At 36.0% G+C, this 17,531-nt stretch overlaps 1 protein-coding gene across 10 annotated transcripts in view; it reads left to right on the forward strand.

Annotated features, from left to right (window-relative positions):
- CD47 (CD47 molecule) overlaps positions 1-13,491 on the forward strand; it is a 51,671-nt gene extending 38,180 nt beyond the window's left edge. For 3 of the 10 annotated variants that reach the window (XM_058731511.1, XM_058731504.1, XM_058731507.1), the window contains 7 exons: positions 743-835; positions 1,869-1,961; positions 2,782-2,874; positions 9,012-9,043; positions 10,689-10,713; positions 11,324-11,356; positions 13,248-13,491. In XM_058731511.1, coding sequence (XP_058587494.1) covers positions 743-835; positions 1,869-1,961; positions 2,782-2,874; positions 9,012-9,043; positions 10,689-10,713; positions 11,324-11,356; positions 13,248-13,252 — 374 coding nt within the window. In that variant the 3' untranslated portion in view covers positions 13,253-13,491. Of the gene's footprint in view, positions 1-742; positions 836-1,868; positions 1,962-2,781; positions 2,875-5,900; positions 5,948-9,011; positions 9,044-9,309; positions 9,403-10,688; positions 10,714-11,323; positions 11,357-13,247 lie in introns of all 10 variants that reach the window. The other 7 variants (XM_058731505.1, XM_058731510.1, XR_009262201.1 and 4 more) reach the window with 6 other exon arrangements.
- Positions 13,492-17,531: the final 4,040 nt, after the last annotated feature.

The following is a 17,531-nucleotide window of genomic DNA, read 5'->3' on the forward strand; positions in this document are numbered from 1 at the left end:
AAGATGGCAGATATGAGCTGGGACCCACAGTGCAGACTGGAGAGATCTGTCATTGCTTTGGAGCTAGATACAGTACAGTGTACTGTTTAGGAACATAAATTTGGCAGCTCTGTTTGCCTCTGGGGTTAGGACACCGGGAGGACGAGAAGAGTTGAGAAGATAACTTGAAAGAACAACTGTTTTGACTTTGGGGCAGATTGAACACAGCAAGTAAAGGGAATAGTAAGAGGGACTCCCAAGTTTCTCACTGGAATTCTGTGGGTAGTTGAGGCAAAGCCAAGTCAAGGTTTCCACATGTTGAGACTTAGATGTTGACATTTAATAGATGTTTTAAGTTTGGTCTTAATAAAAAAATAGTTGTGGGGTGCCTGGGTGGCTCAGTCGGTTGAGCGTCTGACTTCGGCTCAGGTCATGATCTCACGTTTTGTGAGTTCAAGCCCTACGTTGGGCTCTGTGCTGACAGCTCAGAGCCTGGAGCCTGTTTTGGATTCTGTGTCTCTCTCTTTCTCTGCCCCTCCCCTGCTCACACTCTCTCTCTATCTCAAAAATAAATAAAACATTAAAACATAAAATTAAAAAATAGTTGTTTTGTGTGAAGTTTTGGGAGAAATATATTTTTGAACCTTTTGCAGTTTGTAAGAGTAGTATTGAGATTAATACACTTCGTAACTTTGAGTACTTTAACTTCCTGTAAAGTAGGAAGTACACAGGATAATATTTTTAATGTTATTTTTATTAACAGGTGAATATTCAACAAAGAATTCTTGTGGACTTGGTTTAATTGTGGTTCCTACAGTGATTTTAATATTACTTCAGTACTGTGTGTTTATGATAGGTAAGTATATGTTATAGCATGATTTTGTCTACCTTTTTCTTTTTGAAAACATTTTTGGTTAAAATATTTCTTGTATGATTTTCTTTTTTTCTTTTTTTCACAACTTAATAAAAGTCGGCTTATGTTCTTAGTAACACTTTCCCTGTGTGGATTAATTTTAAGGTTAGCTTAGGTTTTCAGGGCATTCTATTATTTAATAAAAAGTAATTTTCATATATATTTGATGCTAGCCAGTGGATTTTTAAAATTATGTTATATAATTTCTTAATGATTATCTTCATATTTTTATTTCAGTTTTTTCAAGTTATAAGTAGACATTAAACATGCCCTTTCTCTTCTTTTGCTAAGCCTGTCTTAAAAAATAGTTCTACAAATTAGGGTTATCAATTATAAATAGAAATATATCTTTTTTAGTTATTGGAAAATCTCAACACTGTAGTTTTAAAAGATGATGCAGGTATCCAAATTGTAATTGGTATAATCTTCACTGCATTTTTGGAGTCAGTCACTAACATATTTTTGTTATTATTACAGTCTGTTTTTTCCTATTTGCACATTTAACTTGGTCTTTGAGCTTATCTCTGGCTTGGTGTACATTGGAAAGTTATTAATTTGTTATAAAATCACGGATCTAGGCACATGAGACAGAGGTTATGATGTTTACAGCAGCATGTTTTGCATAATGGTTCTCTTTGCTAGAGTAATTTTATGTGCATGTGGTGAAGTCACGCATAATAGCCATTCATACTGTAAAATGCACAAATGTGGTAAAAGCAGCATTGTTCTAAGGTTTGGGGTAAAAAGCACCAGTCCAGCTCAGCTCACTGTGAAAATAAAAGACTGCTGAACGTGTGACTCTGGAACAGACTACTTGTGTGAAAAGGCAAAGTTTAGATTGTTGGGAAAGAATCGAGCATCTCATAAGGAAATCCAGAGTCAGTCTATGGTCACCGGATATTATTTTTGATTGCACAAAATACAAGTCGGTATGATTGCTTCTTAAATGCTCTCAACCCACTTTTTCTTTCTTCAGGTGTTTGGATGTCTTCCTTCACCATCGCCATATTGATCCTTCAGGTACTGGGCTATGTGCTCTCTGTGGTTGGACTAAGCCTCTGTGTCTCAGGTAAGGGTTACGTTCTTCTCTCATCCCAATTTTTCTTACTACAAATTTCTCTTGGACAGAGCTCTTCTTCCTCCTCTCCTTCTTCTTCTTTATCCATTCATCCATTCCCCTATTGAAGGACATCCTGCTGCTTTCAGTTTTTGATGATTAAGAATAAAGCTACTATAAACATCCATGTGCGTGTTTTTGTGTGGACATAAGTTTTCAACTCCATTTAAGTAAATACCAAGGAGTGTGATTGCTGGGTTGTTATGTTAAGAACATATTTAGCTTGTAATGAATTGCCAACCTATCTTACAAAGTGGCTGTGCCATTTTGCATTCCCACCAGCAGTGAATGAGAGTTCCTGTTGCTCCACATCCTTGCCAGCATTTGGTGTTGTGGGCTTTGTGAGCTTTCTTTTTTTAACTCTCATTTTTTCCCCACTGAGAATAGTGCTTTCCATATTGCCATGAGAATATTGGCTGTATATGGCTTGTGGGCTGATTATTCTAGCAGCCAAACTGCTGTGCCTATATTTGTGGGAGAATTTTTTAAATAACCAGCCTCTAATTGGTTGGAACTTAAGGCTTTACACACTATTTTCTATTAGTCTTGATGTGATAAGGCACATGTTATGCAAACAAAATCTTTTGTCTTTTAATAATTTGGAGGCATTTCACTGAGTTAATAATGATGAATATATGTAGGTAGTTTTTGTTTCTTAATAATTAGAAAAAGAATTACTCTCCTTAAAACTTGATTTATTGTTGTTTGTTCTTTTAAAAAGATAACTTATTTCATGTAGATTTTTAATGTAAAATCTCACTTGTTTTTACAGAGTGCACCCCAGTGAACGGCCCTCTTCTGATTTCAGGTTTGGGTATTATAGCTCTAGCAGAATTACTTGGATTAGTTTATATGAAACTTGTTGGTAAGTCAATCTTATTTTTTGTTAGCCTGTGCCGAGAATTTCAGTTATATAATTGAAATATAATGAATGTAATGCTTTGATTGGCTCTTACGGTTTGACTAAAGAAATTTATCAGTTTTCCCAAAAACGAGAATATATCATGAATGCAGCTGTATTTCTTAAATAATAAAATTGGAATGATTTGGGGGTAATGAAAGAGGGTAGAAGTAATATGAATTAATGAAAATTTTAGATTATAAACTATTTTTTAAAAAATGGCTTTATGTTTTTTTGTTTTTTTTTTTTTTTATTTATTTATTTTTGGGACAGAGAGAGACAGAGCATGAACGGGGAGGAGCAGAGAGAGAGAGGGAGACACAGAATCGGAAACAGGCTCCAGGCTCCGAGCCATCAGCCCAGAGCCTGACGCGGGGCTCGAACTCACAGACTGTGAGATCGTGACCTGGCTGAAGTCGGACGCTTAACCGACTGCGCCACCCAGGCGCCCCGGCTTTATGTTTTAGAATGTGTAGACTATACTAGCTAAAAGGAGAGAATGTTGAGGATTCGTTTTATTTTTTTATTTTTTTAATTTTTTTTTTTTTTTTAACGTTTACTCACTTTTTTAGAGACAAGAGACAGAGTGTGAGCAGGACAGGGGCAGAGGGAGGGGGAGACACAGAATCTGAAACAGGCTCCAGGCTCTAAGCTGTCAGCATAGAGCCTGAAGTGGGACAAAGATTCATTTTAATAGAAAAAGATTTTTAATTGTCCCATTGTTTCTATGAGAGACCTACTTGTTACTTGCTCTTCTTGCAGATTGTTTATAGACCTTGGCTCCCCTAAGTAGACAGGTTGACATTCAAAGTCTGTCACTTTTGTTAAAAGAACAGTGTCTTTTGACTTTACTTGACTTTAAAATATTTTTACTTAAGAGACTCTTAAATACAGGGAACAAACTGAAGGTTGCTGGAGGGAAGGGGAATAGGGGAAATGAGCTAAATGGGTGATGGGTACCAAGAAGGGATGAGCACTGGGTGTTATATGTAAGTGATGAATCATTAAATTCTATGCCTGAAACCATTAATACACTATATGTCAACTAACTTGGATTTCAATAAAATTAAAAATACAATACAATAAAATAAAATAAAGCCTCCCAAAACAACAACAGCAGCAACGAAACGAATATAATAAAAACATGGAGCTTTAAAATTTAGGCTTTTGCTACCTTTTAATTAATTAATTAATTTATTTATTTATTTATTTATTTTTAAAATCCAGTATAATTAACATACAGTGTTATGTTAGTTTCAGGTACACAATATTAATGACTCAATAGTTCTATACATTATTCAGTGCTCATGATGAGAAGTGTGCTTTTTACTTCCCTTTGCCTATTTCCCCCATCCCCCACCCACCTCCCCTCTGGTAACCACCGGTTCTATATAATTAAGAATCTTATTTTTGTTGTCTCTTTTTTCCTTTGTTTTTGTTTCTTAAATTCCACATATCCGTGAAATCATATGGTGTTTGTCTTTTTCTCACTGACTTATTTCACTTAGCATTTATACACTCTGGATCCTTCCATGTTGTTTTTACTACCTTTAAAATAAATGGTTAGTAAGTTGGAATTAGCTAATTTTTTTGAATTTCATATTTAATGTGCCAATTTTCAAATAACAGATGTCTATATAAATTCTTATTTTTTATACATAGAGGCAGATGCTTTTAGGTAGTATGTTGTCTGATTTAAGCTAAAAATGTTCCCTGCAATTGGTTTACATTAGTATCCCTTTAAAAAAGTTGTTTTTTTTATTTAAGCAGTTAAAAATTTGTCAAAATAATCAAAAGTTGCCAAATAATAGAGTAAAAAAAAAAAAATCAGTGTTCTGCTTTAGGTGAACTTTACTGTGTTTCAAAAATTATATGAACCTTGAATTGTTAGTCAAATAATTTTCCATATGGCTTACATAATATTGTCAAAGAAACTTTACCTGTGTTTCTTAACCTCAGCTTTTGCTGACTGATCATTGAGTTCAGTTTTGTTACATATTCTTTTGTCCCTATCTAGTTAATGCTTGTTAGATAAACAAAATACTTAACTAAAATCTCCCTATCTTTGGTTTATGTGTTCTCATAAATCAGAGTTGTTTCCTCAATGAAATTTTCTTAGTTCATGACTCACAGGTCCATAAAATACAATGAAGACCTCTCAGCCCAATGGTAGTAGCTATCATGAGCATCACATTATGAATGTTGATACATATTCTATTTTTGTTGAGTATTCCAGTCCCCATTTGTGTGGTTCTTGAAGTTAATACTGCTAGTTACATTGCTCTGTGTGAATGTTTGAGAATACAATGTTCTCCTCAGTATTCCTACAACATGATGTAGTATTAGGTGTCTTTGATGGCTCTTTGTTCTGTTTATTCCTCATTGTCTGGATCATCCTCCCTTTTTTTAAATGTTTGCTTATTAGTTTTGAGAGAGAGCACGCACACGCGTGGGGGAGGGACAAAGAGAGAGTGGGACACAGAATCTGAAGCAGGCTTCAGGCTCTGAGCTGTCAGCACAGAGCCGGACATGGGGCTCGAACTCAAGGACTGTGAGATCATGACCTCATCTGAAGTCAGACACTTAACCGACTGAGCCACCAGGCACCCCTGGATCATCCTCCCCTTTTATTGCCTTGCTCCCCATGCCTTCCATGTCTAACAAAGAATCATGTTCAGTAGAATTGCCAACAGGTCTGGAATGCCGACTCGGGTGGAAATAGGCATTGTCTAGCTACCACCTCCTGGGTCCTGTCTCTCCCTTCTCCATAGCTTATCTCCCAAAGAAGCTTGGGAAAACAGTGTAGTAACACACATACTGTTCTCATGTGAAAAATCAAAGTGAAAGTAAAATCCTAAAAGAGTTCCCCCAGTTTTTTCTTTATCATAGTTTAGCATATAAATATTTATATGTTAAGAATTTAGTCCAATTTTATTGACATTTTGAGAATATTCTAAATTAACTTTCCAAATCAACTTGTCTAATGCCAGAATTCAGAGGCACACCTTCGGTCAGTTGAAGGGCAAGAAGAGAAAAGGTACAGGAAAGTTGCTCTTTAGATAATGTGGTAGAATAGGAAAATTAGTGTGTTTTTCTTATATAATCTGAGTGTGTAAATATCAGTATATGTAACATTAAGGTTGCAAATTTTAGCATTTTTATCAGGAGGCAAGTAATTGTGTTTCCAAAATAAATTTTACTCATTGTGCTCTGTTTTGGAAAAGCTTAATGAATGTGTCTTGACTTAAATGCAATAAAATTCTCAGATTTTGTTGTTAAAATCCAAGCTATCTTTTTTAAGAGTAAGTTAATGGCCCTATGAGAATTTTAACTTTGTTATTTTTATTATTTCCAAGTTTAAATTTGTAGCCTTAATTGTTACTTTAGAAGTAAGATTTTAACTTTCACTTTTTATGGTCTTTTTAAGCTGTTGGATTTTTTTTTTTTTTACTGGAAGTATTTAAGTTTTACAAAATGAAATTGGGGTTGGAAACAAGAATAATGTGAATCACATAGAAAATTAAATACTGCTAACTAAACTCACTAGAATTAGGCTTGTTGATTATATGGGGCATTTATATCCATTATTTATAAGAGTCCATACTTGTTCATTTTGTTTTCCTTTTTTTTTAAGCCATTACCAGTTCAGTATAAAGACATATAATTATATTTTGTTATAAATCAACCTACTAGTAATCAAAAACCAGATTTATCACAACATATCACTTGTTTTAGAATGACATGGAATGAATATATATAAGTGATATTTTATAGTTCACTGTTAGGATGTTAGGAAGAGGTAGGTCTGCTATCAGTAGGAAAAATATTTCTGAAAATTCAAAATGTAGAAATATATTTGTGTCATGTCATCAGATGTTTCAGGGAGAGAAGAACAAATCAGGAAGAAACCTTGCAAGGGGGCTCATATGGAATCCTTAAAGCTTGTGGCTTAAAAATAAATAAATATACATATTTAAACTACATATATATGTGACTACATACACACACACACACATATACACATATGTATGTATGTGTGTAGTGCCTTAGGCATGGTAAGAACAGATAAACCACAGCCGTTTTGTCACCTCGGTCATATGTGTGTGGGAGAGAATTAACTCAAGTGAAAACTCAAATTAGCTTTTGCACTTCTGGGTTTTATACTACTACTAGGGAGAGCACAGCTGACTGGTATCCCAGCTCTTATTTTCCAGAGCCAAAATGTGATGTTCCTTGGACCTGAGAATTGGAACTCAGAAACTATTCTTTACACATTATTAGGATAGAAAAGGAGTTACTTGGAAGTTCTTAATGTTCATCCTGATAAATAAATTTATGATTTCAAAAATATAGCTCTAAAATCTTACCTCTGATCCTTCGCGCTACCAGTCAAAAATTTGCACAGCTGTTCAGTTTTCTTTTCTTGGATAGAACATGGAGTCATGGTTTAGTTGAAGTGACTTGTATATATATGTAACTACTGTGATGATCCCTAATGAAGTTCTATAATTCTGCTTGGCTTCTTTTGAGAGGCTGCTAAATGTGATTCACCCATATTCCCAACCCATTTCACTCCATACTACTTTAGAAAGTGGTTTCTTTGTTTGGCTGCAAGGACCACACCGCTGCCCCCGTGCCTCCTGTAAGGGAGATTTACTTTAAAGCCACACGTGACACTAGCAGAGATGGGGATCTCTTGAGAGCTGAGATATAACCAGACCTCACAGGGGCTGAGACAGTAAGCCGTTTAGGAATTAGAAAGTTCTGATACATCTCTACAAACTGAATCATCGTGTTGCCCTCTGAGTAACAAGAGTTAGTCAGTGCTCATCTGCAGATTATACTCTGAGTTCCTTTCTGGTTCTTCCCCTAAGAGCTCATCCTCTTCTTTATGGCCTCATCTTATATTTTGTTCTTGTCTTCTCCTTGGTAGTTTCTCTTATGTTTGTCTCTAATCTTTGAGCTTCTCTCCCAGCTTGCTTTCTGTCTCCTTGTCACCTTCCTTTCCATCACCAACTTTCTGGTCTACTTTCTCTTTCTCCTCTTCAGGTCCCAGTAGGAGAGAAAAACTTTTCAGGCTAGTTAGTCACCATGGTCTCTGTTTGAGAGAGCCTGTTGGCTTCTGGCTGGTTTCTACATTGGCTCTCCTTGCATGGGGTCTCACTCCCATTGCCCATCAGCTTTGGAAGCTTGGTAGGGGTGAATGTGGAGGAGGAATGGTAGTAAGTAAAGAGCATAGAACACTAGAGCAGTTCTGGGGCCCTGCATCAGTAGCTCACAAGCAAATTCAGCCTTCCATCCAACCCACAGGATAATGTAGTTGACTATCCCATAGCATTACCCTCCCACCAGCCTGTTCACAGGATGTTGCTGGTTCATGCTTTCATACATATAGGACTCTGATTTAGGACTGGCTTCCGCTGCGCTGGGTCCTTCTCACTTGGCTTTTGTAATGAAATTCTCTCTTTCTCCCTATGCAACTGAAGTAAATGTTTTTCCCCTCTCTCTTTCTCCATGCCCTGTATTCCTTCATTAACCAGTCCACTCAGAAACAGTGCAAAGGGTAACTTGGAAAACTGAGAAAGAATACATGGAGAAGAGGTTGATTGTGGCTAAAACTAACTGCTGGGAGAATTCATTGAACTCTGAGGGATCTGAATATTTTTTTTCAGTTTGTTAGCTATTTGGAGCGTTGAAAACTGGAAAGATGGAAGCAGAAGAGAAGACTGGGTCACAAGGAATGAGAACAGTGAGCTAGTAAGGGCAGGCAGTGGAGTAGAGGTGAAGATTGGTCATTGCCACCTTCTGTCCACATTCTGGCTGGGTTGAGTGGGGAGGGGTATAGAGTCCACAGTGGGGATGAATAGATGATAGACAGCATTTTTCACCAAGAAGTATAACAAATGGCTGATTTAGGAGAAATATAGCCTGTACAAATGAGAGAATGTATTGGTTTATTATTTGATGTAGGTGGGTCATTTGATCATTATATTCTATCAATGCATAAAATCATTTGAAATTAACCATTAATAGTCATTGAGATTAAACATTATATTGCCTTAACGTATTAAATTTATTTTCTCAATTTTTAATTATATCAGCTTCCAATCAGAAGACTATACAACCTCCTAGGGTAAGTTAAACTTTCTTAAATGAATTTGGAATGATCAGTTGATGGTTTTGACTGAGAAATGATAATTGAGATAGATACTAAAGCCTTTTGCTCTCTGTTCAGTGTATACCATCAGATTAAGAGAACACTGAAGTAATTTCATGACTTTTGCATGAGTAGATCCAACTTACTTTAAAATATATCTGGTCATTTTAGTTGCAGTAGGACAGAATCAGTGATTCCTTAACATTGTGCTAATAATTTCTCAAGTGACTTCTCACTCTCAGAACTGGAAAGTTTCTGTGTAAGAATAATGGTTATTATCTCTGCTGAAGGAAGCTGATTCCAGTATATTGCCTCACCTATTGGCTCCGTTTGATGTAGGTATACAAAATGTTACTTCAGGCTTTTAAAATGAAAGCGAGAGGGGCGCCTGGGTGGCGCAGTCGGTTAAGCGTCCGACTTCAGCCAGGTCACGATCTCGCGGTCCGTGAGTTCGAGCCCCGCGTCAGGCTCTGGGCTGGGCTGATGGCCCAGAGCCTGGAGCTCGTTTCCGATTCTGTGTCTCCCTCTCTCTCTGACCCTTCCCCGTTCATGCTATGTCTCTCTCTGTCCCAAAAAAAATAAATTAAAAAGTTGAAAAAAAAAAAAAAAATAAAATAAAATAAAATAAAATGAAAGCGAGAGATTTGTATGAAATTGATTTCATTAAAAATAATAATCTATGCAATAAATGTACATATTGCTGAAATATATCTGTTCTGAATTATGATTCATTTCCCTTCTTCCCTCATTTTAGAAGCATTTTTCTTCCTCCAAACTGTACTATAGTTTTTACTCTATCTTGGATACCTTAAAAACTATCTAAGAAAATTCCAAGAAAAGGAACAAATTAGGAAATAAACCAGATAAATGAGCAGGTGAAAAAACCCGTGTAGAGAATTATCATGTGACAGGCCCAAGAACTATTTTATGGAAAGAAGACGTGGAGAGGACTATACTGTACTCACCTTCCTAGAAGGAATAATAGTAGCTCTATCTGAAATGCCAAAATTGAGACTCTTGTCTGTGGCAGGAAGTGAAGATTACATATACTCCTGAGTCTGACAAGCTTCCACAGACATGCCTAATAGGCAAGGAGGGCCTGAGGGTGCATCTTTCCACGGGTGTTTATTCTGAAAAGATTGGGGCTGTAGCTACATTGGTCACCAACAGCCAGCAGCGTTTAAAGTGCCTCTGTTAGAGATAATCCAACCATTGGACCCTTAAATCTTAACACATTTTCTTTCCTTGTTACTGAGTTCAACTTGCATGATTTGAAAATGATTGTGTTTTTGTCTCCCCCCTTGTTTAACTGTATTATCTATTATTGTGTTGCTATTTATGTTTGCACTTTTTTTGAGAAGTTTGAATTTCTTGAACTGAAAGAGGCAGAGTGGGTGGGAAATTCTGCATAGAAAAATATTAAAAGACTAATAGTTATTATTAAACTATCAGGTAAACTTGGCAATCTTTGTTTCCTTAACTTTTATTGCCTTACTTTGTTTTTAGCCTATAGGATTCACTCTTTACTATAGAGTTTAAATGTTAGCATATATAAATTTTAGTATAAAAGGACATGAAATAAATTCTATTTTTACGTAAATATATTTTAAATATTTTCCAGAAAGCTGTAGAGGAACCCCTTAATGGTATGTGGTTATTACAAACTTGTATATTCTTCTTGATCCATTACCAGATGATAATTTGAACTGGCCCCAAAGCAGTTAGAATGCTCCATCTATGCCTGGGGAAAAAAATCCCATTTTTTTCTTGCCTGACCTCTCTTTTTTTGATTATAATAATTAATATAATAATTAAAATAATAATTAAGAGTATTACTATTGTAATGTTCTTATCTCTAAGAAAAACGCACTCCTCAGTATCTCTCCAGTGCTTGCTTGCACTGGCCAAGCAATACTTAGGCAAGAAGACCATTGCCTTATATTAGCCGATAGAAAAGAATCTCAATTAATTTCAGTTTCTGATTTACAAATTCAGATACAGACTGTCATCATGTAGTGAGACCCAAGCATCTCACTTTCTTTCTCCTTAAACCTAGATCTATGTTCCCAACTGACTTTGTTTCCTTTGAGAGTCTGGATATGAGCCACAGACATGCTTTTGTAATAAAGAATAGACTTAAAATTAATTTGTCTTCATAGCTGTGGAATAGTTAGCATGATATTACTGCATATTTATTTAGAAATGATTTCTAATTGTTGAACCTTACTAACTGCTTGGCTTGTTACTAATTCTTAGCATTTAAAGAATCAAAAGGAATGATGAATGATGGTAAGTGTAAAATGCACCTGCAATTATAGATTGATTAAAATAGGAACATTGAAAAGAAATAAAAGGGCTTCTTTAAAGTATGCTTTTTTTGTATATAAAAGGGACACTGTCAAATCATAAAGGTCTACATTTTTTGATTTATAAAACTTAAAGCTACTCTTAAAAGTTGCAAAACCAGTGATATAAAAGCTGTAGGGTGTCACTAATCAGACTTTCCAGTCTTACTGCTTGTAGCAAAGAGAAATTACTGCTTTTTTAAAAACATTTTTCAGCTACAATGTCTGGTGCCTGTAACTTTTAAAAATGATTTTTAGAAGACACATAGATAATCTGGCACAAATCTTTATCATCTTGACAGGGTTTCTTTTGTGCTTGTGTTGGTGATTTGTTGCATTTAATTCATGGGGACTTAATATCTCTGCTTTTCCAACTAGGGACTCAGTTGTAACCATTTGAAAAAGGATTTAAAAAGAAATGTTTAGTCACTCAGCTTTTGCTTCTTGTTTTGGAACTCTGGGCTAATCACTTCTATTTTGTATTGAATATTTCAAAGACATTTGCTAGTTTTTAAAGATAAGTAAGTCGGACATATTGAGTGCTTTGAGTATTCATTTTGATTTTGCTTGAAGATGCTATGATACTTCAATTCTGTTAATATTTTAATAACTGTATGTTTTTATCTTATCAAACATTTCTTCATACCTTTGATATTTAGTCATTCCTTGATCATGTAAATAGTGTGCTATTTTACTGCCTAACCTCCTCACCCCTGTGGCAAAGTGCAGCATTTAACACAAGAGGCTATATTCCCATGAGTGCAATTAATTTTTGCATAAGATTAAAAACACACCAATTGTGTACTGGTGGACAAAGTTTAAAACAATGGTTAGGCTGTGTTCAACAAGGAATCAGAGAACGATTCCACTTTTGTAGGTTTGTGTTGTAGCCACAGCCTTTACTACAAAAATGTTTGTTTTATTTACCAACCACCACCTTCCTAATAAAAAAAAAAATTTGCAGTTGGTAGGAATAAACTAAGTGACATTCAAAAAAAGAACTGGTACCTGGAATTGTGGCATGGTTCGTCCATGTTTACATTCTCTTGTTTTGTTTTGTTTTTATTTCTTTGCTCTTTTTCTTCTGCCATGTGATTCTTCTGTAGTTGTATAAAGAAATGAAACTCCTTTTCTCTGTTTTCAGAAAACTAGTATAAGAACCTCAAGTGCATTTTCCTTTATTAATTTCATGTGACTTTTTTTGGAACCACCATGTCAGTAGATACAGCAGTTTTTGTGTGTTAATAGCATACAAAGTCTATGATGATCTTTGAAATTCCCTTAATTTTGCTAATATTTAGCTGTTCAGAATTTGTTCTTGTTTTTTTCTTTTTTTTAACCTTTTTTTAAATCTTTCTGGTGGGCTCCAGGCCCTCACAGTGTGTCTGCCTCGTCAGTTTCAGACTGTCTTTCTAAGGACCACAATCCCGTTTTCTCTTTCACTTGTACCTACTCGCATGTTTATTTCACTTACATCAAATGAATGATGTAGGTCTAAAGTGAATGTGATAGAATATTATTCTGTGGTCAATATCTTTTGCATTGAAAAACCAACATCTCTTGGCTTCTCAGCCAACCCAGCCAACTGAGATTATCAGACTTTGTTGATTTTTATTTTCATTTGGCATTGGCCTTTTACTTACTACAACAACTAAAAAGGCTAATGATTTACCCGGTTTACATCTGTGACCTTTGTAAATCTAAGATTAAACACTTTTTCTTTATTTTTAGATGCTGTATATCTGAAACTTTTAATTTTTAAAAATTCATCAACTTGTTAATGCATAGAAAATGGACAGGAATAATGATTATATGTTCATTTTTCAATTTTCCAGAGTAACTGAAGTGAAGTGATGGACTCTGATTTGGAAAGTAGTAAGACATGAAAGGAATACAATTGTGTTTAAGCACCATGGCCTTGATTCACTGTTCAGGAGAAGAAAACAAGAAAAATTACTGGTTCTCATCTGTGGGAGAAAGTAAATCTTTGACCCTTAAATGATTGTTACAGTTAAGTTTTTATTCAAAGCATTTGTAATTTAGTTAATAAAAGAATTATTATCTGTGTTGTGTGCCCAATTGAGATCCAGTTTTTTGTTGTTATTTTTATTCAGTAAAGGGCAAGGGTAGAGTGGCTAATTTCCAAGAATGATGCCTTTCAGATCTTAGGGCCTCTTGACTGTAGTTTACCAGTTTGAATTGGTTCGAGGTTGAGAATCACCTGACACTAACCTGTTGGTTTCCCAGAGAGATCTGTGAAGAACAGTGGCTTCCACAGAACCTTAGCAGACTCGGATTCACAGCCACTTTGGCAGTTATGGCTGGTGTTAGCCGAGTAAGGTTTCTGGAACTTCTGGGTCAAAGGAATAGCAAATTTAAGTACAGATAGGAGTTTGGTTGGGAACATCTTGAATGCTGCCTACATCTCCGGCAGGAGACCATGGTCTTCATTCTTGGGGGTTGCCATTCACACATTCTTCCTTCAGCATACCGTGTGATGAATCCTTTTCAGAGTTAGGGTAATTTTATTGATGAATGTGTTTATCTCTTATTCACACAACCCTTTAAACCCTGTCTTGTCCTCCTGTTATTTGCTTCTGCTGTACAAGATGTAGCACCTTTTCTCCTCTTTGAACATGGTCCCGTGACACGTGACATGGTAGCATCATTGCAGAAAGGAGCCAGACTTATTTTCAGAGAACTATGTTCACACTTTTCAGCAAAAGTAGCGATGGTTGTAACATATGTATTTCCTTCCTCGGATTTGAAGGCACAATCTACAATGTTTCTTCACTTCTTTTCTGATCTGGGGCATGAAAAACCAAGATTGAGATTTGAACTGTGAGTCTCCTGCATGGCAATATAACGTGTCACCGTCAGGCCAACAAGCCAGCCCCTCGGAAGGGTGGTTTTGTTACTGTTGTGTCTGTGTTGCATGATAAACACTCATCATCTCCCTCCTGTAGTCCTGCCTCCGTAAGCCCCTTACCCTAAGATTGGAAAGTAAAACAAAACCCCCACGTTTCCTACCCCCATTAGAAGAAAACTAACATTCTGACTGTTGTGATCACCTGGAGTACTCTTAGATTATTAGCACTCGGTTCCCTCTGTGTGTGTGTGTGTGTGTGTGTGTGTGTGCACATGTATAAGGTAGGCACGTGCATCTTCTGTGTGGACAACAGTGGGTACCCACAGGAGAGCAAATGTTAATTTCATGCTCTTAGTAAAAACATTTAAAAAGATCTTTATTGGATGGAATTATATTTGATGCGAATATTTGATCATTTAAAACTTCAAAAACTTCTAGGTAATTTGCCAAGCTTTTTGACTGCTCACAATACCTTCTAAAAATACTAGTAATTCTTCCCGTCTGTCTAATAAGACATTCATATCTGTAGTTACATTACTAATAGTTATTTCTTAGTCCACTAACTGTTCCCATGTGCCTCTTTTATGCCAAATTAATTTTCATATTTCATGTTGGGACCAAATGGTTTTGCCCATGGCAAACCTCAATTTTATGACCTGCTGATGCTTCTCAGAAAACCGAACAAACGATGAGGACAGCTCTTCTTGGAAAAAAAATTTTTTGTTTTTCTTTCCTAATTGTGTTGCTGTCCAAAATATTATCATATGTAGAGGGAGCTGTGTTCCTTTATATAAATCTGATGGCTCTTGCTGCTCTTTTTCCCTCTGAAAATATTTATATTTTACTATATTGTTTGTTACTTTAGAAGTCAGTTTTGATGAAGGGAGGAGAAAAGCAGATGAACTTGAAAATGATCCAGATACCTACTCTCTATTAAGAAAAAGAAAGGCATGAAAACCTTTATAGTAAACTTTTTTATAAACTAAGGTTGTACCTTTTAATATGCAATAAACTCATTTCTTTGGGGTTCAGTCTTGGGACCCACCCATCCTTTGTGTTCTCTTTAATGCTGCCTGTCTTTTGAGGCACTCACTGCCCTAGACAATGCACAGAGGAAGCAGGAGAGATGCCAGGTGACATCAACTCTCGCTCTTACTAGTTGTCAGCTTCTCTGGAAAAGGGACCACATCAGCGGGAGCCCTCTTGCTTGGCCATCATTGGGCCAGGTCATTCTCTTTAAATCAGACGTGTAGTGGGCTCCCGATTTTTTTTGTTCCACCAAATTAGAATTAACATTAGTTTTGAGCATCACGTATCTGTTCCTCCCCCACACAACCTGCTTTTAACTCAGTGATCCCAATTTTTGCCACCGACTCTTCCACTCGATTTTATTGTACATTCTCTGACACCCCTTGTCGTTTTTGCAACAACCTTCCCAATGTTTTTGGCCAAATCTGATTTTTCCGTCTCCTTCAAAACATTCTCCTTGAGCCCTGCCTACTGGCTCTCCTCTGTAGTCCACCCCCCTCTTTCATCTAACACCTTGCTTAATACTTCACGTGTGTCTGCTGAATTCTAGTGGGGTTTTTTTTGTCTTGCTTCTCACTTGATGTTGAAATTCTGTTATGGCAAGAGCTTTTTTTTTTTTCCTTTCTCTTCCTGCAGTGTTTTGCATACATTAGATGTTCAGTACATAGGTTCAATGATTGAGAGTTGGCTGTGTGTAGATGCCCTACTATTTTCAGTAGAGTGATCTAGATAGTTTTCCAACAAATTTCACATGCTCCGAAAACCTTAAAAGGTGATGATTTTTCACCTGGAAACTCCAGGTCCATTTTGTTTAAATTTCTGAGAATGTCAAGATGAAAATAATGGGGCTATCCCAAATTTGAGAGTATTGGTTATTCTGGGATGCTACAGTCAATTTAGTAAATGACCAAATTGTGATTTGAATGAATGAAGCTCAAAAAGTGATATGTTCAACTCCTCCATCTCATTAAGAATTAAGCTCTGTATCACCTTCTAGATGTTTTTTGTCCTAAAGGGGGTATTCAAAAACAGACCTGTGGGATGTGTATGGAAATGCATACTCCTTTATTTACCTGCCATTGGAAACTGGAGAAATTATTGTTGGGCAACCCTTTATCTTTTTATTATGTTTTATTTGATGGAGAGTTTGTTTAGAAACTTTAGTTTTACATGTGTCATATTTTCAAAATCACTAACTGCCATCACCCAGTGGGGTCCTTTGTTAAGTCATTTTCTGTGGCTAATAGGGATAATAATCCAGGTAACTTTTAAGAGATAAGCAGTGAGCAGGAAGTTTTCCTGCCTTTGGCTTTTGACAGCTCTTACTTATCATTTAAGACCAGCTTTCCCATAAATTTAGCCTTTTGAAAAAAAAGAGCATTTGTAATAAGCTTCTCTGTAAGGCGACATCAATGGAATCTTAAAAGTGTTGTTATCAGGGTTGATGAGAGAAAGAAACATTTCTGTTTTTATTAAATGGAGCATTATTTACAAAAAGCCATTGTTGAGATTTAGATCCCACATCATATAAATATCCATTAACCATTCCTAAATAAAAAAAACTCCAGTGTTGCTATGTGCAAGATCCTCTCTTGGGGCTTTTTTCCATAGCAATTAAAGGTGTGCTATTTGTCAGTAGCCATTTTTTTGCAGTGATTTAAAGACCAAAGTTGTTTTACAGCTGTGTTACCGTTAAAGGTTTTTTTTATATGTATTAAATCAATTTATCACCGTTTGAAGCTTTGAATATCTGCAATCTTTGCCAAGATACTTTTTTATTTAAAAACATAACTTTGTAAATATTACCCTGTAATATTATATATACTTAATAAAACATTTTAAGCTATTTTGTTGGGCTATTTCTATTGTTGTTAAAGCAGGCCACAAGCACCTTTCTAAGAAATTTATTGTATTTTCAAGTTGTCCGTATTCGAGGTAACGATGCAAAGGATCAGTTAAGATACTGATTTAGAAGTTCTTTTTTAAAGAAAATAACCAATAAGTAATCTTTTAACATATTTTTAATGTTTATTTTTAAGAGAGAGAATGCAAGCGGGGAAGGGGAAGAGAGAGAGGGGGAGACAGAATCTGAAGCAGGCTCCTGGCTCTGAGCTGTCAGCACAGAACCAGATGTGAGGCTCGAACCCACAAACCGTGAGATCATGACCTGTGCCAAAGTTGGACGCTTAACGGACTGAGCCACTCAGGCACTCCACCAATA

The sequence above is a fragment of the Neofelis nebulosa genome, chromosome 5 (genome assembly GCF_028018385.1).
Source record: "Neofelis nebulosa isolate mNeoNeb1 chromosome 5, mNeoNeb1.pri, whole genome shotgun sequence".
NCBI lineage: Eukaryota > Metazoa > Chordata > Mammalia > Carnivora > Felidae > Neofelis > Neofelis nebulosa.